This window comes from Vigna unguiculata, chromosome 9, assembly GCF_004118075.2.
Source record: "Vigna unguiculata cultivar IT97K-499-35 chromosome 9, ASM411807v1, whole genome shotgun sequence".
Classification (NCBI taxonomy): Eukaryota; Viridiplantae; Streptophyta; class Magnoliopsida; order Fabales; family Fabaceae; genus Vigna; species Vigna unguiculata.
The window spans coordinates 22,920,852-22,946,832 of NC_040287.1; the positions used below are offsets into that span (position 1 = coordinate 22,920,852).

A 25,981-nucleotide genomic window follows, 5' to 3' on the forward strand; every position below is an offset into this window, starting at 1 on the left:
GGTACATCCCACTCATCCTTTGACTCACTACACCTACTGGAAGAATAATAAGTAGAAGGGGACAACATACCTAGGGAAGGATGCTACTTCTTAGCTTGGGGTGCTCACTTCTAGAACCACAAGTAGTTTTCAACATGGGCCCTTCCATCTATTTATAGGAGTCATATGATTTCCTTTGACCATAGGTTAGGCACGGGTTCCCATGTCGTCATCATGATCAATATCTTGAGTCTCATGCCACTGCAACACTACCTCTAGGCCCTGCACCCATATTAGCGTTTTTAAAAGTGGTGGTGTAAGACCCTTAAGCTCGTGATTTACTTTTTCAAACAGATCTTGTTTCACTTCGTTTATCGCGAGCCTAGGGGCTAGTGTATAGGGTGTTCATGTATGTCCACTAATTAGTACAGTAGGGAAGCGTGGGAGAGATGTACCCGGACACGTGCATAGCGGGAGAGGATGTTGTTCAAATTAAGGCGCATTTATCAAAGGAGAATAGGGAGAAAAGCTCCAGCTTTGTGTGGATGGATGCGAACATCCCGGCCTAGTGTCCAGGTACATCTCGACCACTGTGGGCAGTTTGTGTTCCATGGCCCAACAAGGCAGCAAGCACATCTTAGCCTAAATGACTAGGTACATCCCGCCTAAGGGGCCGGATACATCTTGGACTAGCAGTGCAGAGGGAAGATTTTTCCAGTGATGGAAGAGATAACATACAGGCCCTATAACTCAAAGGCTCAACATCAATTGGAATTTGGAAATGTTATTGTTGTATTTAAGGTCCAAGTCAGTTACGACATTCATTAGATTCCTTAGTGCTTAATGAAAGAAGAAAACCGCCCTGTAGGTAATAAAGTCGGGAGTGATGCCAAGTAATATAAGAGACGATTTAATGACTAACAGGGGTATCTAATCTTGAACTCATATATAGTGCATAGAGAATATCGGATTATTTCTGACTTAAGCATCAGAGTGCTTGCAGGTACCCCACTCCTGGCGATGGATCAGAGTCCGTGACAAGGAGAGAGGGAAGGAAAAAGAGGATGAAGGCTCTTGATATCACTTGGTTCCAACCATACAATAACAGTACACCTATCCCTACTCAACGTAGGATTTTAACTCAAACTCAATCCACCACGAAACCTTGAATCAGTTCCATTCTCGAATATCATTTTCCATATCAAAAAGCAAAACACCAGTCGTGTGCTGGAGTAGTCGTGGTGAGTTCAAGAGAATTCATTGGTATTATCAAGGCTTGGCCTCTTAAATTTGTCCCTTTTGAAGGATGATGAGTGGCTGCTAATCTAATCCAAACCAGTGAAATTACAAAACCACTTTTATAACCTTTTTTTCTTACAACTTTTATGCATATTTTACACTGTTCTTCAGAATATGAGCAGTCATGCAGAGAGGACAAATGGGATCAGAATCCACCCATCTGAACAAAAAGTTGTTCCCATTGGCGAAGAGTTAGTACTTAAGTACAAGCTCTACTGTAGAGATGTTTTTGTCTTCCGCTGAACAGGAATTATCTTGTTTACGTCGTTCATCACATGAAATTTCTTACATATATATAGCATGTTTTCAAAAGCTAATAATGTCCATGGAAAAAACCAATAGATCACTGTCTACGCTCTTACAAATAGGCCCTTAACAGTGAATAGTACTTAAAAATTTAACTTTATGATATTCTTATTCATCTAATTGCGAAACTGCACATGGACACTGCATCAATACACTGCATTGGTGTTTCATTTAATAATTTTGTTGATGTGGAATTGCTTTATCCAAATGCTTTAGTTACCGTAGATTGAGGTGGGAGAAGGTAAATATAATTGCTGTTCCTTTAATGAAAACTGGTTTTACTGGTTTGTAAAACGGTGAAATTAAATTTTGTACAACTTTTTTTGTCCTTAGAAAGATAAAACGATAAGATGAATGAATTTGAGATATAAAGAGAAAAAGTAGTGTGTTTAAGAGTGATACAATACTGGTGTTTGAATGCAGGGGCTTAAATTACATAACACGATAGTCCACATGGTTTGCCTAGAAATTTATAAAAAGAATGCAACAGTATTCTCTTATAACATTTTTACAGAATCTCTTCAATCCAAGGGTCAATTACAGTTGACAGCTCAAGAACAAGCAAAAACCCAAAAACTCACATCCAAAGGTTGAAAACCTAAAAGAAAAAGAAAAAAAAAAAAAAAAATTTCCCGACTTTTCTTTTCACATTCTGCACAGATAATGGTACATTTCTTTGATAATAATATGGTATTAAAGGGCAATGCTTACTTATACTTACAAGCTAAACTACATATGAAAACACAAAGGGTTGTCAGAAGACTTCAGGTAAAGGTACGCCTCTCAAGAATGACTTGAATAGTACAAGTGATCTTTGAGGTTGTGAGAAAGGAACTTCATGGGAGGCACCTCTAACAGTCGCAAATGAGAGGATATTGCCATGAACTTGAGTCCAACCACCAACCTACGTTTCATTAGCTTAGCTAAGATTAGTTTCTGATGTATATAGCACATACAATTTGGTCTTGTTGATAAAAAAGTGGTGTTACTTCCAACGGAAACGCTTTTTACTGTTGAGAATTCATACATAATATGGTTCGAAGAAAAAAATCTACACATCGCATAATGGAGAAAGATATAAAAGTTCAATCACTAATTAGTCCACTCAAGGCTTTTGACCTCAGTTTCCTGGTTTTATTTTTCTTTCTAAAAGAACTTATATCAATCATAACTAAATACATTTTTAAAAAACAGTAGTTTTTCTTAATTAAGAATAAGCTTAAAAGCATAAGTTCCAGAGAAACTAATTGGATTAAGGATAAAAGAAACCAAAAGAAACGAAAAGGAACAGGGCCAAAAGCTACCTTCGAATTAATATACATACCTGCTGACCTTCAAACCATACTCTGTAAGGGACTGTTGTATTCAGTCCTAATTGTCTTGCCAACTTCTGAACTAAGGTACGGCTTCCAGTCAGTGGAATTACTGAATCTTGATCTCCACTGTAGCAAGAACAATGCACTTGGTGATGTTAAGTAGCACTGAGAAACATATGTATGAGCCCTAAAGTTCAAGTCACCAAATAAATAGAAGGAGAAGAAAAGGTTTTGGTTTGAATTACCTATAAACTAAGACCCTGACTCCAGCTTTTATGAGTGATCCAACAACAGGTAGTGTAGGCACTTCCAGGTTGAGCATATCATAGTTCAGCACGCTGGTACCAACAAATGCAAAGTTAAGCTGATTATGAATCTTGATCCTTCAATTTTCATTTGCTAACAACAACTAAGAAAAGCCAAACACAAGATGTCTAGTGTGAAGGAATTACTTGCTGCAAACATCCCACTTGCGAACTCCAACGAGCTTTGCATGAAGTGCTTCTTGTACATCTCTCCGGTTTAAGTAGTTTGTAACCTTGTCATCCACACACACGTCTATGCTCTCACTTGCTTCCTGCATGCCACGATATAAGGCACGAATTTTAATGAAAGTACTGATCTGAAGTAAAGTTAGTAAATGAAAGTAATGAGACGGAAATTGGAGAAGCATGGGAAGGGCAAGGCCAAAAGAGAAGACTCACTTGGGTTTTAGGAGAAATAACCTTGGATTGTGATAGCACTGAGGAAATGCAAACATCAAGTGTGACATCATATTTGTCCACAAATTTACTGGTTTCTCTGCTCACTTGACCCATAACCTTTGAACAAAGAGGCGAAATTGAGTCCCTATAGTACTCACTCACGTACCTAGAATAGTTGCACACTGTGGTGAATATGTTGTAGGTTGAATCTGATATCAGTCCGTGAGACCAAAAGAACTCAGCTCTTGAATTGAAGTCAGTGGCATATTCTAGAACTGGATTACCCAACTGCAGTTCAAGACAAGAGAGTATTCATTTCTTAATTTCCTTTTTGGTATCAGCAAATAAAAAAACAGTAATATGTAAGAAAGATAGCTTAAGCATTGATTGGTACCACTCACCGCAATGCCTTTCAGATTGAATATCTTTTTCCTTATGTTCATTTCAATCATGAGCTTCGCAAGTTGAGGAACATAATGACCTGATACATGCAACTTTTTAAATCTGTAAGAACAAATAATTTCTGTAACCTGCTTTTGGAATGGCAATTCCAAGAATGACTAGTTTACCTGCATAGCTTTCCCCCGTTAGAAACAAATCTCTGCTCCTGTATTGGGGGAACTTGTTGAACCAGCGTAGCAGGAATACAAGATTGTCCCTGGCTTAAGAAAGCAAAAAGAACTGCTTCAGATGACAAAATTTGCATGTAAACAATGCATTATTCAATACCGAATAAAAAGTATACTAATATACCTTCTTCTATTGCTGGCATAGAGAATAAGAGATGAAAGAATAATCATGTAAAGTGTCACACAAAAGTAAGCATGAAATTTAACCATTGATCACTGTTTTGTCTCAACTTTTTAAAAGCCTAAGCAGCATACAAATGATACGTGCCTTTTCCCATGGAAGATAGAATTTAAAGAAGCTTTCTAAAGAGAAAGGGTTTTGTCTCAAAGGATTTAAAAAAGGGTATAATATTAATGAAGAATACCTGTTGCCTCGTCATTCACTGTCATATATGAGGAGCTACCTTTAGCGTAAGAGAACCCCACTCCAACTGGTGTCTCCAAATACAGCATGTTTGCCTCTGCAGCACAAAAGTAACCCAATCACTGGAAGAATGAAATGCAAGCCATTCTGGCAGATAGATATAATGGAATGTGCCGATCAAAAAAAGGGCATAATAGAACGTGGAAAAAGAGTACCTTTGTTCCAACTATAATAATTTTTAATCAGAAATTCTCCATTTGGTCTGAAAGGTCCATTTTCTGAGAATGCACCCACTCCCAGTGAAGAACAACCAGGTCCTGAATAACGAAATATTAGTCAAATTAAATAATCCATGATGCTAATCCTGCTTTTGCAAGCTCATTCTTATTTGATCCCAAGTCTTGAAAAAATTGTAATATCAGGTTGTGAAGCAAGAGATTGCAGACCTCCATTGAGCCACAAAACAAGAGGCTTTGAAGCTGGATCAGTTTCTGACTCAGCAAAATAGTAAAAGAGAGACTTGTGTTCCTTCTCATCCACTGTGACATACCCAGAGAACTGTTGAAAGCCTACGTAGGGTTGGCCAGGAAGCTCAGCAATTCTGTCTGCATGAGAACGGTCACAGAACACCTCCGAGGAAAAACTCAGACAAAAGAACACCACACCCATTGCCATGGTGCTGTACTTCCATGTTGGCCACTTCATTGTTTCACAAACGGAAAGAGTAGGAATAACAAAGAGAAAGACTGAAAGGTTCTGTATTTAAAGTGTCACCCAGTGTGAACACGAATACCATTATGAGAAATGACAATAAAACTGTAGAATTTTATTTGCATAAAGCGACAATCTAGACTTTAAGTTTCCTCCAATTCTGCTATAATCTTGAAATTAATGCTACTATAATGCTACTATTTTTCTTATAGGATATCTGTGGTAAAGTTTTTCTAAACAGACCTTGAAAATTGAGTTAGTGAAACATTTTGTACGAACATACATATTATACAAACGATTTATAAAAAGTTAGAGTGATAATCCATAGTATGACACTGGCAGGACTATATATGAGTATATATTTATATATAATGTATTACTTATTGTTGACACTCGTGGCACGAATATTGCTTTAAGGGTGGGCCAGGGAAGGTGGCTGGAAATTTTATCTGTTTCATTCTAATTATGATTACAAATTTAGCTTTTGAATGGCAGGCCTGAAAATGGTGTTGAAAGAGATGTGACAGAGGCAATGACCATGGTGTGCCGGGTCATTCCATATGCAGTGGCAAAAAGATAATTATGAAAAGAGTTGAAATGCTTGAAACTGAGTCAGTGCGAGTTTTCTGCCATCAATAGGAAATTAGTTATTGGAATATGGGCTCTGCCTTCAACAATATTCCCTCTTAAATATTACATTACATCGTTTAGATCGATCGTCTTTACATTTGTTCTTGTGTTTCTGTTTTTGTTTTTTCTCTCTGCATCAATTAACAACAAAGACCTTCTATCTGTATCCCTTTTGCACTTGGCAAAAAACAAAGAAAACTTGTATCTTTTCACTGCACCAACAGGAATGTGTCCCTTCCATGGAAAATGGCTTTACGGGGATGCTTTTCACTCCTTAGAAAAATGTGTATTTTGAGGATTTGTTCTTTTAAAAAATCATATAAAAGAATTTTCTTATTTCTTAATTCTCATCATCATCACTATCCAGGTTAAATGCTTTGAGTGAAGGATGCTGTATTTGATCCAAGTCTCACCTAGTGAGAACATGATTAGCAGTATGAGAAATGCACTGTGACTTCTTGACAGTGTTTTAGTAGAATTTAATTTATACAAAAACAATAATTAAGATTTTAAATTCTTGATGTTGCAGAAAATTATAGATAAATTGTTGATCCAAGTAACAACCAATAAACATTATTTTTAAAACCTTGGTGATGATGGTATAAAAGTTATGTATGAGAAATTTATTGAGTTTATTATACTTTTCTTAATAATCGGAATTCTTACATGTATGAAAATTAACTTTTGTTCTTTATTATTGGCTCAATGTTTTCAAAAGCTACAAAATGAGGGAGGTTTCATCTCATATTTTGAGTTTCAATCAATTTTAGAAAGATTCTTTTGCACTTGGTTAATTAACAGTACTCCACAGCATCTTGGTTAAATGCAGTAAACATGCAGGTGTAAAACAGATGGAGAGTTACTTTTTATGTTTGCTTTTGTCCGAAGAAAAATGTTTGATTCATTGGTTTTTCTTGATGAGCAAGTACGGCTAGATTTGCACATCGACAAGATAAGTGGTTACAGAACGGAGATTCCAAGGAAAATAGAGCCATCTTATTACTCTAATGCTCATTTAGTTTAAAATGTATGTGTGGCTTGTCAGGGAAGCTATAAAAACTGAAGAATACTCAAAGGCATCATTAACCATAAACAATACTCACTAAAGAACTTGAGTGATGAAAGGGGGTATACCTTTCCCTTTTTTTTATTGTAAAGAATCTTTATTTAGGTAATGAGTAAGATCTGGGATGAGGTTTTTTCATGCCCACAATAAGTATGTTGTTGTTGAATGGACAAAAACCCAAACATTATTAAGTGGGAGTGGAAATGAAATAATCTTAGCCCCATAAAGTCTAATGTTTTCCTTGTGGTGGTTAAAGACTTATCTTTATGTACTTATATGGGAATGAACTTGTTCCCTTTGACCAGACGTGAAAAGGCTTTTCTTATAATTATAAGGTGACTCCATCATTCTTTTAATTTCAATATTTTTTTGTCCTGGTGATAGATAAGAAAACAAAACCCCACCTCCATTCATCAACAATATATAAATTATTTTGCTTTTGCTTATAAACTCACATGCTGAACTCCAAGGAGCCACATGGGGCCACAAACCTTTCCACGCTAGCTTCTAGTGGGGCAACCTTCATTCACCATTTCAGCTTTGCAAGCTGTGTGTTGTGTATTGCTTGTTAGCTATGCAACAGCGCAATTTATGGATGTTTTTGGTTTGGCAAACATTGGGAGTGATTTGAATCGACCCCATCTAACTAGAGTTGAAGGGAGAAGGATGGTGTAGTCTGGCTATAATTACTACAAAGCACAAGGGTAGCTAGGTTATTATTTTATTTCCACAAGACAAGGCAGAAAAAAAATGCAAGATAATGAAAGCCAAAAAAAGAACAAACTATAAAATGACAAATTTGATCAAGATTTATGCGGTGGATTCTGTGCTTCTGTTGTATTTGCTGCTCAAAGAACTGGTAAAGGAGAAGAAAATGGTCCCTACCTTTACAGCTTTTACAAAAGATTTCAGGTTTTTCATCATTACTAGCACTAGTGTCACTGATTTTGGCGTTCATCTCCTCATTGTCAAAATATTCTATTGCCTCTAAGACCCAAATTCCTATTCCTAACCAACTCCAAAACAAAAAGTGAAAAGAAGAGTAGGTGCTCATAATGCATAGGAAAATTTATGTCACAAGGGTAAGACTGAATAATATAACCGAGTAGAAGTGGTTGAAATGACTTTTGAGCATCAGAGTTGGAAAACGTGTGAAAGAGTGCGAGTGAAGCTTATATTCTGCTTTTGAATTCTTGCAAGTAATCTTCGTTGATGTTTTATTTTTTTTAAGTTTCGTTTTTTCACCTCAAAATTTGGGTCCTTTCAATATAGTCATAAAATACGCAAGTGGAGAAAAAGCTCATGAACTTTTACTATTAAATTGCGCAGGCTTTCCTTCTTTTATGATCCGGGGTTGCTATGCACCAGCCACTATTGGTGTCCACACTTCACAAAGCGGAACAGGACCCCGCGTGAGTAGAGCACCATCAGAGGTCTGAATTATATTCTCAGAATCCATAATATACGTGGACGACTAGAGTATCCATGTTTCTGCAAGCAAGGCACGCTCCTGATGAAATCTTCAGCTCAAAGCATGGGTTGTATGGGTTGTGATATAAACTACTGCTGTCCGTTACTACTACCCCACATATTATTTCTTATCATTATTAACATGATACAAGAGGTTACCTTTTTTAATGTTATTTTTTAGGGGTGGGTGACAAGTAAGATTATGCAATTCCATTCTGCCCTATTGAGGTTACCTTATCATTATAGATGCTTAATCCCTGTTACACCACCCTGCCGTTAGGCCTAACTGAATTCTAATATGCAGAAATGGTGAAAACCATGTTCTTCTTATTACTTGGTACTTAATAGCATCAACATCTCAAACAACTTAATATCTACTTACTGAACTTTCCTTTCCAATTTTCTAAGACCAACCGTTTCAAGCTTTTAGTTCATAACTAAACAATACAAAATATAATATTAAACAAAACAAAAAATACAAAAATAGTGGCTGCAATTCTCCTGCCTCTTCGTTCGACAACAAAAATACAAACTCGGAATCTCAAATTACAATTAAATTTAAAAGAATAGGGAAATTTTCTGTCTTGTGTAGATTGCAAATTACTACAACCCACTGTTTCTGGTGCAATGTAAAGATTCTTGCTTTCTTTGTATTCCCGAATATAATGTTGAGATGTTTACAGAATGAAAAACTTGTGTAGAAAACAAAACAAAAAATATACATATAGACAAAGAATCAATTAAGAAACTAAGGGGCCGAGACAATCAGGATGAGGCATCAGAGTCGGTGGCAGGCTTATGATTACCATCTGCTGACCCCTGGGCTGATCAATTCCCTTCCGAGATGCTTCCCAAAGTTGCGGTTCTATACTTAGCTTCCTCAACTCCACCAAGCCACGCTCAACTATAAGAAAGCAGAATGAGCGATACAAAACAAACCAGTACATCAAAAGCAATAATAATAACACCCTTCTCTCCGTGAATTTTCCACGAATACGTTTAAAATCACATTACATCATTAAATTTTTTTCTTATAAATAAATTCAATTCAATTGTAATGACATGATGCTATAGACTTTAAGGTTTCTTGGTTTCATGTGAATAGAAAGGATTAAGGAAAGATGGAAAAAGGGTATATATTTCCTACCTCAGTCCGTCAATTGAACATAAGAGAAGGGAAAACGATGAGTGCCATGTAACCTTTTGTATTCTGTCCAATATTGAAGAAAAAGGAGGACGGATCTTTTCCATACGGAGACAAAAGTACTTCCATTGAGAATCACGTCTCACTCTTTACTTAGGGTGTTTATCTCATTTTACAAATATATCTTCTATTCGCTTCTACTTTCAACACAGTTAAACAAGAGAAATGGAAAATGTTCTTTCTTTCCTTCATCTTCACCCCACCAAAAACAACCTAAAACATCCCTTTCAAATCCTTTTCCTTTTTTATCTTTTCTTTCCTTAATCAAACATAATGTTCCGTAGAATTTTCCTTGGTATGGAAATTAGACAAAGTTGGAGATCATCATTGAATACCTAAACGTGAATACTTCCAGTTTAGATAAAACCAAAGTGAGTTTTTTTTTTTTTAATTTAAATTTGCATGCCGGATGCATGCGGATCTGCCATACAAATCGGGCTGAAGAAAACAAGGTTATCTCTATTGCTGAATAGCACAATTTGTCCAGACTAGATAGAATAGATTCAATTCCACCAAATACATATTTTGAGATGATACAGAATCATTTCTGATAATATAACCAAGACTGAAAATCAGCTTGATTCCGGTTATGACTTTTATTTTTCTTATATACTAATTGAGAACCAAGATCAACATTTTCTGTTGACCCTGTTATACTCAGATTTTTTTTTTTTAAATGTTATGATCCATGGAGGGAGTTTCCATTTGCAATATTAGCCAATCAACGCAGTTCAAAACCATGTATATATTAATCCCACTGTAGTTTCAAGATTGTTTAACTTGGTAACATATTACTCTCTTCAGAAAACCAAAAATCATAAAAAGGCAAAGAGCTTACCATCAACAGCATCATGTGAAGTTGGTGCCTGCCCACTGCGGGCAATCCAATATTGAAGCCGTTCTTCTGCAATATCTTCTTCCACACCATGAAACAGAGCTCTTCTCCAGATATAGGTTAGCCAAGACTGCAATGTTTAGATTTTATTAGTAAATCATATCAAGTTACGTCTACATGCACACTATTCACAAATTAGTTAAACTTTAAATTCAACTGACAAAAACTGTTCATCATAAAGCCACCGCTACTTGGGTAGCCTACATCGCAAGGTTTCATCTTTAAAAAGATTGTGATTAAAGTGTAACAATCTGCCTTATACATAACGAAATTCAACAAAGCACAAATCTCTGCCAAGATAATCTGATTGCTGATTCGACAAGACATTTATCATATGTTATAGACATGAGAAAATAATAGTGGAAATCTGCATTCTAAAATTTTCATCTGAAGGAAGAAGATATCGCAATTTCGAAGAAATAATATCATGAATTGCACCATATATTAGAATAAAAAGGAACTGACCTCTTTGAAAAGAACGTCTTCTGCTTCCTCTTCACTTAATTCTGGAGGAAACAAAGAAACAGAAAAATCAACAAAGAATCACTTGCGAAACACATTTCCATATAGAAATGAAGTAGGGCTAAATGCAGCCTCGTATGCATCATATATTAGCATAAAAATAGACATGAAGTCACTGGCCCTCCCACATAAAGTTCATCCCATAGATGGAGATCAGTCCATCGTTAAAAGACTTCACACAATTGTAATTGTCACGTTTCTCTCTATCATCTACAAGGGTGCACACCAATATTTAACACCTTATACTTGTAAAGGCAAGGGTGGTTTTACATTTCTCACATAATGAAGAGGGCAAAATGACTACGTACCATGCAATTCATAATGTAGAGAAATGAATGAAAAATATAACAAGCTATATTTTACCTGTGAAAGAGAAACAGATAAATTCTATAATGCAAATATGCAACCTTGACACTTACAAAGTTCCGTAGGTAATCACAGCAAATTTAGCATCGGTAAAGCAGGTCAAAGCATATTTCTTCCCAAACTTAAAATAGACAATATCAAATTAAACACTACAAAATAAAACTGCCGACTTAATTCTTACCAAATGCATCTGAATATTTAGCATCGCCTTGTGACTTGGAATCTGACAATAAATAAATAAAAATATGAACATTATAAAACAACTCTGCTTACTAAACATCCTATTTGGACTAGTTCCAGAACAATAGTTTCGGGAGAATTACCATAAAATGGGTACATGAATAAAAACTACTTAAATAGAATTCTAAACATAAATCAGACAGTTGAACAGGACTAACCATAAAACTAGACAAAACTGACATTTGAAAAAGATAGAAGACGTCAAATTAAATACCTAAAACAGTTTGTCGAACCAAATTCGGTCGTCTGTGTTGGGCTAATGCAAGCACAACAGCATCCTCAACCTACAAAATAAAAATAAAATCAGAAAAAAAAAATCTTATGTCCAATTTACGATAGAAAAGTATTAGTATAGGGGGCCAGCTCCTTACAATCAGAAGAAGCCCTCCGTACAGAATACAAACAATAAGACACAAAATTGGAAAAAAATTGAAGAGATTACTCCTTCCTCCTCTCATAAACCCTTCAAAACCACCACTTACACTACCTTCCTTCCTCTCCTTTACATACCACACTGACCCGTATCTGCCCATAAAAAACTTATATTATCAGTCTATCAGGATGTAATTCAGCTTCAATACATCCTGATCCATAAATGACTTATATTATCAGTTACAAAATATTTATGCTTTCTTTCTCATCTCTCAATGAACTATTTTATAAAAGAAGCTTTAAAAATATAATTCTTTGTATCTAAAACACCCATGAAAAAAGTACAACAAGGAACTGAACAACAAAAGCACTAATTTTAAAAATTAAACATGAATAACCTTTAAGGAAGCAAGTTCCCTCAAACCCATCTCCACTGAAAGCATACTCTCAATATTTCCTTCCCCAGCAAGATCATCAAATCACGAACAAGTTTGCTTCTATCTAGACCATCACCACCTGGTCCATGCTCTTTCATTAGACATCATTATGGATAATTTCCGATACATAATTGTAATGAATTTTTAGTACAAACTCATTCTCACTTTTGTTCCAAGATTCTTCCTAGCCTTCTGTCCCAGCCGAGATGACAAGTTCAAAAGGAAGAGGAGCTAGAGAAGACCAATGTTCATGCTTGGATTGTGCTATATCTGCACATATTCCTAAAAAGCATAGAAGTAGCATGATTTTTCAAATTATAAGGATTATAAGGACTTATTTATTGTTAATAGATAAACCGAGTTTTGAAAAATATGCTCCTGAAACTTTGAAGTCACTATTTTTCAGATAATAGTTCAAGATTGGAAGTCACTATTTTTCAGATAATAGTTCAAGATTGGTGGAAAGTGTCTTCTCTACACAGAAAGTTGAGGGTAGTAATTTCATTACCATGTTTTACAGCAAGACCCCAGTAGCGGGCTAGCCAACATCTCTTTAGGACAACTTCCTCCTAAAAGACAGATAAGATGAATTAAGACAAATGAGAAAAATGACGACTTACTAAATCTTTATTTCAGTGATAAACAGTAACCATTTCTTCTTGGGTCAAGATCATTCTCTGAGTCATTGTGCGAAGAGCCTTTGCTTCAGCTTCAGCTTCTTGCTGCTGCTCCAAAGTTGCTGCAGCATCATCTTTTAGGTTCTAACAAATACAAAGAAGATAGCTAAAACTTATAAAACTTATAACAGAGAATAATTGATCAGAGCAGATAAATGGTACAACTTCATGGAAAACATGTGTTTTATTCAAAACTACCTGAATTTCCACTCGAAGGGCAGCGATGTCCTCATCTCTCCCACTCTGTGTTTGTTGAGCAGCCCTGAGAGCAGCCTGTACAAAAATATTGAGTATTCCATGGACATTCTTTGAAAGAACTAACAATGACAAGCCTCTTGCTGAAATTCCACATTTCAAGGAGAAAGCAGTAACTGGTAACAGAGCTTTACAAAAATGTCAAGCAACATAGCTGCTTCGGATTCATGCTCATTTGCCACAAATATATGCATGCATTTTTCACGATGATACAGAAAGTTAAAAAACACTTTTTAGATAAATACTTAGATTAGAGGACATGGAATAGAGCGTTATCAATCAATCAAGGGTGATCATTAATTTCAAACATCCAGCCATCATTAATTTCATATTTTTATGCCACATCTTATATCCATTGTTTCAGTATACCTCTCTTTGACGCAAAGCAGCTTCCTTCCTGCAAATATAACACAAAAATCATAATCTTAAACAAAATAAAATTGTTCAATTACCACTGTGCCAAGAGAATTCGAAGCTAGATTACCTGCTCAACAGTTTAGCTTCCAGGGATACACCTTCTCCAAGAGAAGCAACCTGCCAAAGTTAAGTAAAAACAAGGACACTGATATCAGCAAACTCAGAATAGTTCTTGACAACTATGAAGTTGCTTTTGCATGTAGTTAAATAGCTCCTATAACTAATTTAGATAAGTTTCTCCATAAACACTAACAAAGAAAAAATAGAAGTGAAATTGATGATTCCATGACTCTTCATGAGAGCATAGAGGACCTTCCTAGGAGGATTACTAGAAGCATGACAAGATGGGAGATCTCTTAGTTTATTTAGCATCAGTTTATGTTTAATTTACTTTGTTGACTTTTGTTTGAGTTGGCCTTGTTGACCATGCTTGAGTTGACTTGTTGACTCTTTTGTTTGTGTTTGTTTTTTAGGATTGGCTAGGACTATCTTGGAGGAGAATAACACTTATTTGGAGAAGAGGATAGACTTGGGCTTGGACCACACACATGGGCTGCCCTTGAAGATCTTGGAGAAACTTGGAGTTGACCTTCTCTTCTAGAAGGTCAAAGGCGCATGGAGAGGCTTGGAGGACAAGCTAGGTCACGCCTCACTTCAAAGGAGTCTCCTTTTCGATGACCTAGTTTCTAGAAGCATTTCTCTTGTATTTGCTTTTGTGTCCTTTTGTTTGTGTTTTTCAAAGAGGCCCCTTTTACCTATAAAAGGAGGTCTCTTAGACTTGTAAAAGGGTTGAATATTTGAATTTATAGACATATATTTGACCACCTTTGTGAGAGTTCTCTTAAGAGTGTGATCTCCCTTTAGTCTTATCTTGATTCTAGACTCAAGTGGCGCCATCCCACTTATCTTGAGTTGGTGAGCCTTTGTGCCCCCCTCAAGTGGCGTGCCAAAACCATAATTCCCATCCCCTTTCTAGTCTTTCATCTTTTGCTCCATTTTACTTCTTCTTTTGGTTCATATTATGCTTGTTTATATTCTGCTATTTTCATCTTCTCCTCTTTCTGTATTGGATCTTGCTTAACTGAACTCTCTAACCCTTGGAAGTGCACCTTCGCACCTAGATAATCAATTGGCTATCTTAATATCTAGTGAGAATCTTCCTTAGGTTTTCTTCACCATAACCACCATACCTCTTAAGAACTAAAATGGGTCTTCATAAAAAATGAATCACACTGATAAAAACTTTGGGAGAACTACCCTACAAACCATTGTGGTTAGAGAGCCCGAGGCCCATAAACCCCACATTAGAATCCCATACTTCTAATGTCAAACTCAAGTCCCATATCTTCTACTTGACTCCTAACAATCTACCAAACTTCACATCAGTAACATACAAGCAGGCTGGTTGTGCACTGGCCCATTGGCTAGTCACATGCAAAAACTATGATTTCAGGATCACCATCCATACCACTTATTTGCACTTGAGAGACATGGGGGTAGGCTCTAATACTAATTGACAACCTGGGGAATGTCACACCATAAAACCTAGCCATTACCAACCCCACACTAGAATCTCATACTTTCAATGTGAGACTCAAGTCCCATACATAGCAATTGAATCCTAATACATACTTTTTCTGCAAGTTAAAAATAAGATTATGCAATCAATTTTTGGAGAAGATATATGGAAAAGTTTATAAAAGAGTCGAGTGCGTAAGTTGAGCTTATGAGAGAAGTTTGATTCATGATACTTCATTTACTTCCCCGATTAATGTTTATTTAGAAGTTTATCTAAACTTGGTCATAGTTACAGACTTCCCGGTAAATGTTACTAAGAAGTTAAAGACTGCCATGATGAAAGTTTAACAAATATGCAAACTATGGAATAATGGAATCTAAATATGGGTGTTAAAATTACATTTGCTAGTTTTCAAATTTAGTTAATATCTAAGAAAAATTTACCTGTTTCTCAAGTTCCCTACTTCTAGCCTCCACTTCTTGGCGTTTTTCCTCCGCTTGTCTTAGCTGGAATATAACCAGGCATTACAATCAATTCAATATCACATAACATGAGAAAAACGCCGACCTTGTTGGTTGTTAATGAACATACCTTCTCTAATAAAGTCTCGTTCTCTTCTTGTAGCATATCAAGCTGCAAAATCAGTATGAATCAGCCTCGACACTCATCCTTTGAGTTACATTAAAAATACTAAATTAAAGCTTAAAAAATAGCATAGCCAATATGAGGATACACAGATTTTGCTTTTGGGACGAAATTGGTGAGTACAAATACTATACTTCATCACGGAGTGCAGACGCTTCACGCTGGTCTCCTGTGTCTTTTGAGTTAAGGGGCCTGATAGATATATCTGATGGAAACCTGAAATCATCACTGTTGGTTATAATTCAAAGATATCAATATTCTTAACGGCCAATAAACTAGCGTTTGATAGCCTATCACTTCAGTCTCCATACACACCTAAATATTTATATGACCTCATTAATAAAATAGAGACTAAGCTCATTTATACATAGAAAAGAATCAATTTAATATATGTGAACTGTGTAGAAGTGAAAAATTGGCCAAATCACGACTAGAGATAGTCAACCAACACCTTATAAATAATAAAACTTGTTAAAAAATTATGGCAAGGGAAGTTAGATGCGTGATGATTTTGTGGGGAACAGGCATTCAACTTTTCAGACCCAAATATCATCATTTATGGGAAGCATGAATCGTGGAAATCATAATTCTTAGAAAATAACTAGATTATGTCTGATTAGTAACAAAATATTAATAAAAATAATTATATAAGTTTTTATAAATCAAAGAGTAATGCCTTAGTTTTACTAAAAAAATTTAATTTATTACCATACTAAATGATGCAGAGTAAATGATAATTTTTTCATTAAATTTTAATTCAACTCGCGAAAGTTAGATTTCCACCTCCCCACATGAGAATGTTTTGTGAAAAACTTTGCTAAAAATATTTCTGAAAAAAAGCGTTGTTTACTAGGAACGTTATTTTTAAAAAGGTAAACTAAATATGAAAAACATAGTTTGTCAATTTCTGAGAAACTTAAGTTTTTGCCTTTACCAAAGACTCCCTCAAATGTCAAAATAAAGAGTATTTTGGTATTTATTCGTAAATATAAAAACATAAAATAAATATTTTAGCGAAAAATAGATCGTATGCATGTTGGCTTATCTTATTTTTCTTGCTTCATTAGGTAGCTTTTGAAGAAAAATAATTATTAACAGGAAAAGAAGCTATTCCCAAACGCCGCATTCATACATTATAAAATTAAAAAAGCTTTAATTTCCTCTAAATACTATTTATTTTTAAATCCTTAACATGAAAACTTAGGACATTCCTTGGTATATACCATCTTTAAAATTTATGAAGACTCAGCTTAGGCGTTACTCCACTATCATCTTAACGTGGAAAAGCTCCAAGAAGAAAAGTTTCGTAGTCAATCAACATATCCACAAAACCAGAAGAACTAACGGGAACTACACTGCGTTACAGTAATATGTATCAACTTGGAAATCCTCCGAGACGTAAAAGCTTAATAGTTAATTACCATAGCTGAAAAACCATAAGAAATAAGGAGTAACAGAACTAAAGTACCTTTTCTCTCTATTCCGATTAGTAGGAGGGTCAATAGGAGGTATAGCCATAGGCGTTCGGAGTGTGGATTTGCTCGGTGGCACCACTGCCGCTGAACGAACAGAAACCCCCGATCTTCCAGCTGATGTTGAACGAACCGAATGAGTATGCTCTACAAAGTTCCGACCTAACTAATAAAAACATAAAAATCCTATTAGCTCAACATGAACTAGGCAACACGAATTGAATCAATCCACAATCATGCAACCAAAAGTGACAATCCAAAACTTCGATCTCGCTCGATCATTATTAATGCCATAAAAAATTAACAACCACGAACCAATAAAACACACCTAAGTTCAAAATCGTATCGAACACGCATTTACTTCAATCTATTTTTCACAATTCAACAAGTGAATCCATGCAATTAATCACGCAAACGCATCAGAACGAACAATTGCAGAGAGAGTTACCGCAGGAGAAGGAGATCTGTTAGGCCTGGCGACCGAAATCGGAGGAATAGTGGAGGCATTCGTGCTGGTGCTCCTGTTACTGCTGGCGTTGCTGGAGAAAGAAGAAAGAGATGCAGGAGGCGGAGCGCTGAACCGGAAATCGAGATCGTCGTCATCTTCACCGTCGTCGACGATGGCGTTCTGAGACGCCATGACACGAGCGAGGCGCTGCGCGGCTGCTTTGGCGGCCACGTTTTGTGTGCGCTTGACGGTGGAGAGACCGGTAGAAGAAGCACCGAGGCGCGACTGAGGATGAGCCGGAGACATCGCCGGTGACGACGAGCCGGTGCTGCTGGAACCACCACTCCACTGCCGCGCGTAAACAGGACTCGCGTTTCTCCTCCGATCCATGAGTTTACCAGTGCTGTGGATAAAGAAGCGTCGCGGTGACTGAGCTAGATTTTCTCGGAGCGAGATTTTCTCGGGAAAATCGAAGGGGAAATGGGGAGGAATAGTCGGAGAGTTTGTTCCGTTAGAATCGTGCGCGGGTGTGTGGGACGAAACGGCGTCGGTTCATCGTAATGGGTCCGCTGAAGAGAAGACTCAGGATAATACGTGGCTTTTATTTGTCAGAGAGGGTCTAATATTTGGTTTCCTTCCCTGGCGTGGATAAATTATTGGTTTAGACCGGAGAGAGACATTTGTTTTTGGCGGCGTCAGAACGATGTCGTATAAGGTGAACTTGGAAATGGGAGCATGATATTTTGTTATTGGATTTTTTGACGGTGAAATCGCTTACTTTAGGAGGAAACAATTCAATTTTTCAAGTCAAATCAGGTTTATGAAAATTTGGATTAGTTAAGTTGATTCGGTAAGCTTGATTGACAAAATCGTTAGGTTGATGGTATGTGTTATGAATTAATGGTCGTCCATTGATTTATACAATCACTCATATGATTGATAATCATATTATTCATTACTCTTTATGATGTAATATTTTGTATTTACTATTTGATTTTATATCCTTTCTGGGTTACCATATTGTACCTATAAATAGGACTCGTCCTATCAGTAATGAGACACACATAAAAACAGAAGTTGCTCCCTACTCTCTCATTCTCTATTCTTCCTCTCCTTTGTCTCTCTTATTACCTTTATTTTATAACACGTTATCAGCACGAGGGTTATCCAACTGAGCGTGAAGGCATATTTTTTTTTTTTTCTCCCTAAGAACAACGCTCTATATTCCTTAACCGAGGTTCTTTCTAATCTTTTTCTCATTCACAAACTTTATCTCATTTTCTTTTTTTTGTGTAATGATAATTGTTTGATTTATTTTTCTCTGTCATATTATTATTATTATTATTATTTGATTTTAATAATTTCATACATGAAATTTGATTATATTAATATTTTATGTGCTAGTTTTAAACACGCGAAACGTTGCAAAATTCTCTGTCATAATATTTTTATTATGATGATGATTATTATTAATATTATTATTTTGATGATGATGATTATTATTAATATTATTATTTTATGTGTTAGTTTTAAACACGCGAAACGTTGCAAAATTTGGATTTGTGACCCTTGATATTGTAAGGAAGAATTCCTTATATTGGATTTTAAATGTTGAAATATATTTAGATGCAATGGATATTGGGATACCATTAAATAAAGAAATAAAGCAACTAATTTGCTCATAACAAAAATATTGTGAAAAGAGACTTCACAAATATTGTGAATTTATTTCATGCCTATGCATGGCTGGCTGGACAAAGCAATAAAGCTTTTGATGAAAAATCATGAGATCCGCCTAATCTGCTCCATTCCCAGAAGTGAATGGAGCAATCAATATTATGAATTGATTTCATGCCTTCTTGTGGCTGAACAAAATAATGAGCTCTTGATGAAAAATCATGAGGCCCGACCAACTGGTTCTGCTCCATTCCCAGAAGTGAATGCAGCAACATCTGATCCATATAATCATGGACGAGGTCAAGACCATAATAATAATCGTGGTCGTAATTTTGGCCGTGGTCGTAGCCATGGTCGTGGTCGTGGTTGTGCTATTAATCATGGTCGTGGACATGGTTATAAAGGAAATTTTCAAAGAGAAACTTCATCAACAGAAGTGGAACAAGAATGCGAAAAAGGAAAAAGAAAGGGGTGAAAATAATGGCAAAAAGGCTGAAAATATATGTTACCGTTGTGGTAGTAAAGGTCATTGGACCCGTGCCTGTTATACACCAAAGCATCTTGTTGAACTCTACCAAGAATCACTTAAAAAGAAGAATGTAGAAACACACTTTGCTTATGAAGATGGTGATTCTGATTATGGTCATATGGATACTACTCATCTTGATATTGGTGATTTCTTTTCTAAACCCGATGGAAGCATTGATCACCTTATTGGTGATGGGAGTGTTAGAAAATAGTTTTATTTTATGATTAATTTTTAAGACAATGTTTTATATTTAATTCATGTTGCTTTTATATGTACAAGTTTTTATGTTTTTATGAATAAAATCCTCTATTTTATTTTTTTTTTTCTTTCTCTCCTCTTACAAAGTAATCTCTAATATTGATATTTATGTTTATATGAAGAATGAATATTGGCATTAACACCAATGATGAGGATCTGTGCCTTGCTGATAGTGCAACAACTCATACAATTCTCAAGAGTAATAAATTTTTCTCTACTTTGGTAATGCGAGAAGTCAATGTTAGTACTATTTCTGGTACTACAAATATAATTGAAGGCTCTGGAAGAGCTACAGTACTTCTGCCAAGAGGTACAAGATTGCATATTAAAAATGCATTTTATTCTCCTAAGTCCAATAGAAACTTATTAAGTTGCAAGGATATTCGTCTAAATGGATATCATATTGAGACAAATAATGAAGGAGATGTTGAATATCTTTATATCACTCAAATTGAGTCAAATAAAAAATGTGTATTGGAGAAATTATCAGCCTTCTCTTATGGCTTGTACTACACATATATTAATGCGATTGAGACGCATGTTATTGTAAGCCAGAAGCTTACAAATAAGAATGAATTTCTTGTTTGGCATGATCGGTTGGGTCATCCTGGATATATCATGATGCGAAAAATAGCTGAAAACTCATGTGGACATCCACTTAAAAGTCAAAAGCTTCTTCAGTCCAATGATTTCTCATGTACTGCATGTTCGCAGGGAAAATTGATAATAAGACCATCACCAGAAAAAATTAGAAATGAGTCAATCTCATTTTTAGAACGAATACAAGGTGATATTTGTGGTCCAATACACCCACCATGTGGATCATTTAGATATTTCATGGTATTAATTGATGCGTCCACTAGATGGTCCACATATTTGTTTACTATCAACTCGAAATCAAGCATTTGCTAAGTTATTAGCACAATTGATCAAGTTAAGAGCCCACTTCCCAGATTATCCAATTAAGAAAATTCGTCTTGATAATGCTGGTGAATTTACATCTCATGCTTTTAATGAGTATTGTATGTCAATTGGAATTGAAGTTGAACATCCAGTAGCACATGTTCATACTCAAAATGGACTTGCAGAATCATTGATAAAACGTCTAAAATTGATTGCACGACCTTTACTTATGAAAGCTAATCTTCCAATGACTACTTGGGGATATGCAATTCTGCATGCTGCAGTATTGATTCGCATCAGACCAACAAGTTATCACAAATACTCTCCTTTACAGTTGGTTTTTGGTCAACAACCAAATATTTCTCATTTAAGAATTTTTGGGTGTGCTGTATATGTCCCAATTTCCCCACCAAAAAGGACTATGATGGGTCCTCAAAGACGTTTGGGAATATATGTTGGATATGATTCTCCATCGATAATAAAATATCTTGAACCATCAACAGGTGACTTATTTACAGCTCGATTTGCTGATAGTCATTTTGATGAATCAATTTTTCCAACGTTAGGGGGAGAAAGAAAGAAACTGGAAAAAGATATTGGTTGGAATGAATTATCATTATCTCATCTTGATCCTCGTACAAAAGAGTGTGAACTAGAAGTTCAACGGATAATTCATTTACAAAAATTGGCCAACCAATTACCAGATGCTTTTACTGACACAAAAAGGGTAACTAAGTCGCATATACCCGCTGCTAATACTCCAATCAGAATTGATATTCCTGTTGGACAATCTAATATAGCAAATGAATCTCAAACACGCCTAAAGCGTGGTAGGCCTTTGGGTTCCAAAGATAAAAATCCTCGTGTGAGAAAAAGGGAAAAAAGGGAAGATGGCCTAATCGAGGGGGTAAAAGTCCCAAAAGATTCTTTTGACATAATCAATGATTCGGTTCCAGAAGAACCTCAGGTACCTGAAATTGTTGAAAATGATGAGATCTCAATAAATTATGTCATGAATCATAAAATATGGAATCGAAATAAAGTCAATATTGACGAGGTTTTTGCATATAATGTAGCAAAGGATGTCATAAGTGACAATGATGATCAAGAACCAATGACAATTGAAGATTGTCGGCAAAGAAATGATTGGCCAAAATGGAAAGATGCAATCCAAGCAGAATTAGATTCGCTTGCTAAACGAAAGGTTTTTGGACCTGTAGTTCGCACACCTGAGGGTGTAAAACCTATTGGGTACAGATGGGTTTTTGTACAAAAACGAAATGAGAATGGTGAAATTGTTAGATACAAAGCACGGTTAGTTGCTCAAGGTTTTTCACAAAGACCTGGTATTGATTTTGAGGAGACATATTCTCCAGTATTGGATGCAACAACATTTAGATATTTAATTAGCCTTGTTGCACAAGAAGGTTTGAATTTGCACCTCATGGATGTTGTTACAGCCTATTTGTATGGCTCTTTGGAAAATGATATTTATATGAAACTCCCTGAAGGATTTAATGTGCCCAACAAAGCAAATTCTAAAAAGGATTATTCAATAAAATTGAATAAGTCCCTTTATGGATTGAAACAATCAGGACGTATGTGGTATAACCGTCTAAGTGAGTACTTATTAAAGGAAGGGTATAAAAATGACCCTATTTGTCCTTGTATTTATATGAAAAGATCCGAGAATGAATTTGCCATAATTGCTGTTTATGTAGATGACATAAACATACTTGGAACTCCTAATGAGCTCACAAAGGCAATTGATTGTTTAAAGAAAGAATTTGAGATGAAGGATCTTGGAAGGACAAAGTTTTGTTTGGGATTACAAATTGAGTATTTAAACAAAGGTGTTCTTGTACATCAAGAAGCTTATATAACGAAAGTGCTTAAAAAGTTCTATATGGACAAATCACATTCACTATGCACTCCAATGGTGGTGAGGTCATTAGATGTTGATAAAGACCCTTTTAGACCTCAAGAAAAAGATGAAGAACTACTTGGTCCTGAAGTACCATATCTTAGTGCTATAGGAGCACTAATGTATCTTGCTAATTATACTCGACCCGATATAGCATTTGCTGTAAATTTGTTAGCAAGATATAGTTCTTCACCTACAAGAAGACATTGGAATGGAGTAAAACAAATACTCCGTTACCTTAAAGGCACTATGAATATGGGCTTGTTTTACCCAAATGATTCAAAATTAGATCTAATGGGTTATGCAGATGCAGGTTATTTATCAGATCCTCATAATGGTCGATCACAAACAGGATATTTGTTCACATGTGGTGGCACAGCGATTTCATGGCGATCTGTGAAACAAACAATAACAGCAACATCGTCAAATCATGCAGAAATTTTAGCATTACATGAGGCAAGTCGTGAATGTGTTTGGTTAAGGTCTATAATTCAACATGTGCGACAAACTTATGGTTTATCCTTGGGAAAAATGAAACCAACAACGATATATGAAGACAATAGTGCATGCATTGCTCAATTGAAAGAAGGATATATTAAAGGAGACAGAACAAAACATATTCTTCCAAAATTCTTTTTCACTCATGATCTTCAAAGAAATGGTGATGTAGAGATCCAAAAGATTCGCTCATGTGAAAATCTAGCAGATTTATTTACAAAGTCTTTGCCAAGGAGAACTTTTGAGCAATTGGTTCATAGGATTGGACTCTGCCATCTTAATGATGTAAGTTTACATGAGGGGGAGAAATTAGAAGATGCAAAGAACAATATTATATAGAATGATGTACTCTTTTTCCTTCACTAGGTTTTTATCCCAAAGGGTTTTTCCTAGTAAGGTTTTAACGAGGCACATTCTTTTATCAATGGACACCCAAGGGGGAGTGTTATGAATTAATGGTCGTCCATTGATTTATACAATCACTCATATGATTGATAATCATATTATTCATTACTCTTTATGATGTAATATTTTGTATTTACTATTTGATTTTATATCCTTTCTGGGTTACCATATTGTACCTATAAATAGGACTCGTCCTATCAGTAATGAGACACACATAAAAACAGAAGTTGCTCCCTACTCTCTCATTCTCTATTCTTCCTCTCCTTTGTCTCTCTTATTACCTTTATTTTATAACAGTATGAACATTTTAAGGAATTGATTAAAAGAAAAAAAAAAGTTAAAACCATTTAAAAACAAGTAAGTTGGTGACAATAAGCTGATATGAATGGATTTTTGTCTGTTTTTCTTTCTTTTACAAAAAGAATACATATTTATTGTTATTATTTCAATATTTATTCTATTCTTTTATTTTTCTTATGCGTACTTTTTATTTTATATTATGTGTAGTGTAATATGATCTTTTATGTTAATTTGGAATTTTATTTTTTATTGTTTATTGTAAAGACTTAAAAGTAATTAAGGGAATGTTATAAATGAAACTTTAATATTTTATTTTCAAAATACAAAGTTTATAAATATAAAAATTATTTAATTAACTTTTATTTTATAAAGTTTGTCACGTCATAGAGATTCTTACCTGGAATAGAACGATCTTAGTGATCAAAATGTTTTTTAATAAATTCATTTTTACTTTTTCTTTTAAATTAATTTTTAAAAATTTTGCATGTATTTATTATAGAAATGTCACATGTTCTTTAAAAGGGTTTAAGATGAACCTTCGATTGTTTATAATTATTAAAATATGTTCAGGTAACTCTTATGAGTTTTCTATATATAGGTATAATATTTTGTGAGAGCTAACATCTATGGAGGTCAATTGAGTCAGAAGCTTAGCATAAGTAAGGAAAACTAGATTATTTTATGTTATTACTATAAGTTGAATGATTTGACTTGTTGAATGCTCTAGTTAATACACTTGAATTTATCTGTATCATTTTCTCTAAGGCATGATGTTAAATATTCATTAAGATGTTGATTTGATTGCTTATATTGTTATGTGATTGAGAAACATATTGATGATAAATATATTAGTTTAGTTAAATTGGCTCATGATACCATATTTTAGAATTGAAATATACATATTGTGATGTCTAAAAGAGATAAAAGCACCGGTAAAACCCCAAGGCTTTTCAACTTTAAATCGCACAAATAGTTAGCCTTGGACTCAGGATTTATGATGCTCACACGAACCTGCCCGCTTGTGGTCCTGCCTCTACGAACCTACCCGCTCGTAGTCCTGCTCTACGGACCTGCCTGCCCGCAGTCCAACACATGTGATCCACCAACTACGTACCTCCCCGCACGCAGCATCTCTCAAGTGTGAGCACGGAATATACGAACCTACCTCGCTCGTATCCCCACACAAGAGTAACTGGATATTAACCTCCACGCTCATATCATCACATGTTCACCACCATCCATGAACCTACTCGCTCATGGCACAACATCTCCCGATCCAAGTATAGCATCATGGCATAAAACAACACACACCCAAGCCATTGATAGCAGCATTATCGCCTGGCGCAGCCTAAGCGCCACCAAGTGAAATTTGCCCCGACCGCCTAGCGGAACACCCCTTGCCGCCAGGTGCCAGCCTCTCGCAGAACCACTATTACAGGGTTTATCGCCTGGCGGATCACACATTGCCGCTAGTGCAGGGACCCCCTAGAGATCCTACTACCTGACGCACCTACCCGTGCCGCTAGGCGCTACATCAGTAGCGA

The 25,981-nt window shown here is 35.6% G+C and overlaps 1 protein-coding gene and 1 pseudogene across 1 annotated transcript; both read right to left on the bottom strand.

The window, feature by feature from the left end:
• Positions 1-2,011: 2,011 nt before the first annotated feature.
• LOC114196242 (serine carboxypeptidase-like 45) lies at positions 2,012-5,622 on the bottom strand. The gene is made up of 10 exons (XM_028086825.1): positions 5,044-5,622; positions 4,813-4,914; positions 4,599-4,694; positions 4,174-4,266; positions 4,006-4,085; positions 3,605-3,892; positions 3,353-3,477; positions 3,146-3,238; positions 2,909-3,026; positions 2,012-2,488 (listed from the first exon to the last, which is right to left on the bottom strand). The coding sequence occupies exons 1-10, from the start codon at positions 5,300-5,302 to the stop codon at positions 2,339-2,341; spliced, it is 1,404 nt and encodes a 467-aa protein (XP_027942626.1). The 5' UTR covers positions 5,303-5,622; the 3' UTR covers positions 2,012-2,338.
• Positions 5,623-9,013: 3,391 nt separating this feature from the next.
• On the bottom strand, positions 9,014-18,606 carry LOC114163537 (annotated as a pseudogene).
• Between the last annotated feature and the right edge of the window lie 7,375 nt (positions 18,607-25,981).

Bases quoted from the DNA above. Each gene is read 5' to 3' on its own strand.
- LOC114196242 (XM_028086825.1), bottom strand. From the start codon at position 5,302: ATGAAGTGGCCAACATGGAAGTACAGCACCATGGCAATGGGTGTGGTG. The intron at 4,086-4,173 runs GTAAACTAGTCA...TGCATGTATCAG, and splicing joins AACGGGGGAAAGCTATGCAG to GTCATTATGTTCCTCAACTT. The intron at 2,489-2,908 runs GTATGTATATTA...AATGAAACGTAG, and splicing joins TATGGTTTGAAGGTCAGCAG to GTTGGTGGTTGGACTCAAGT.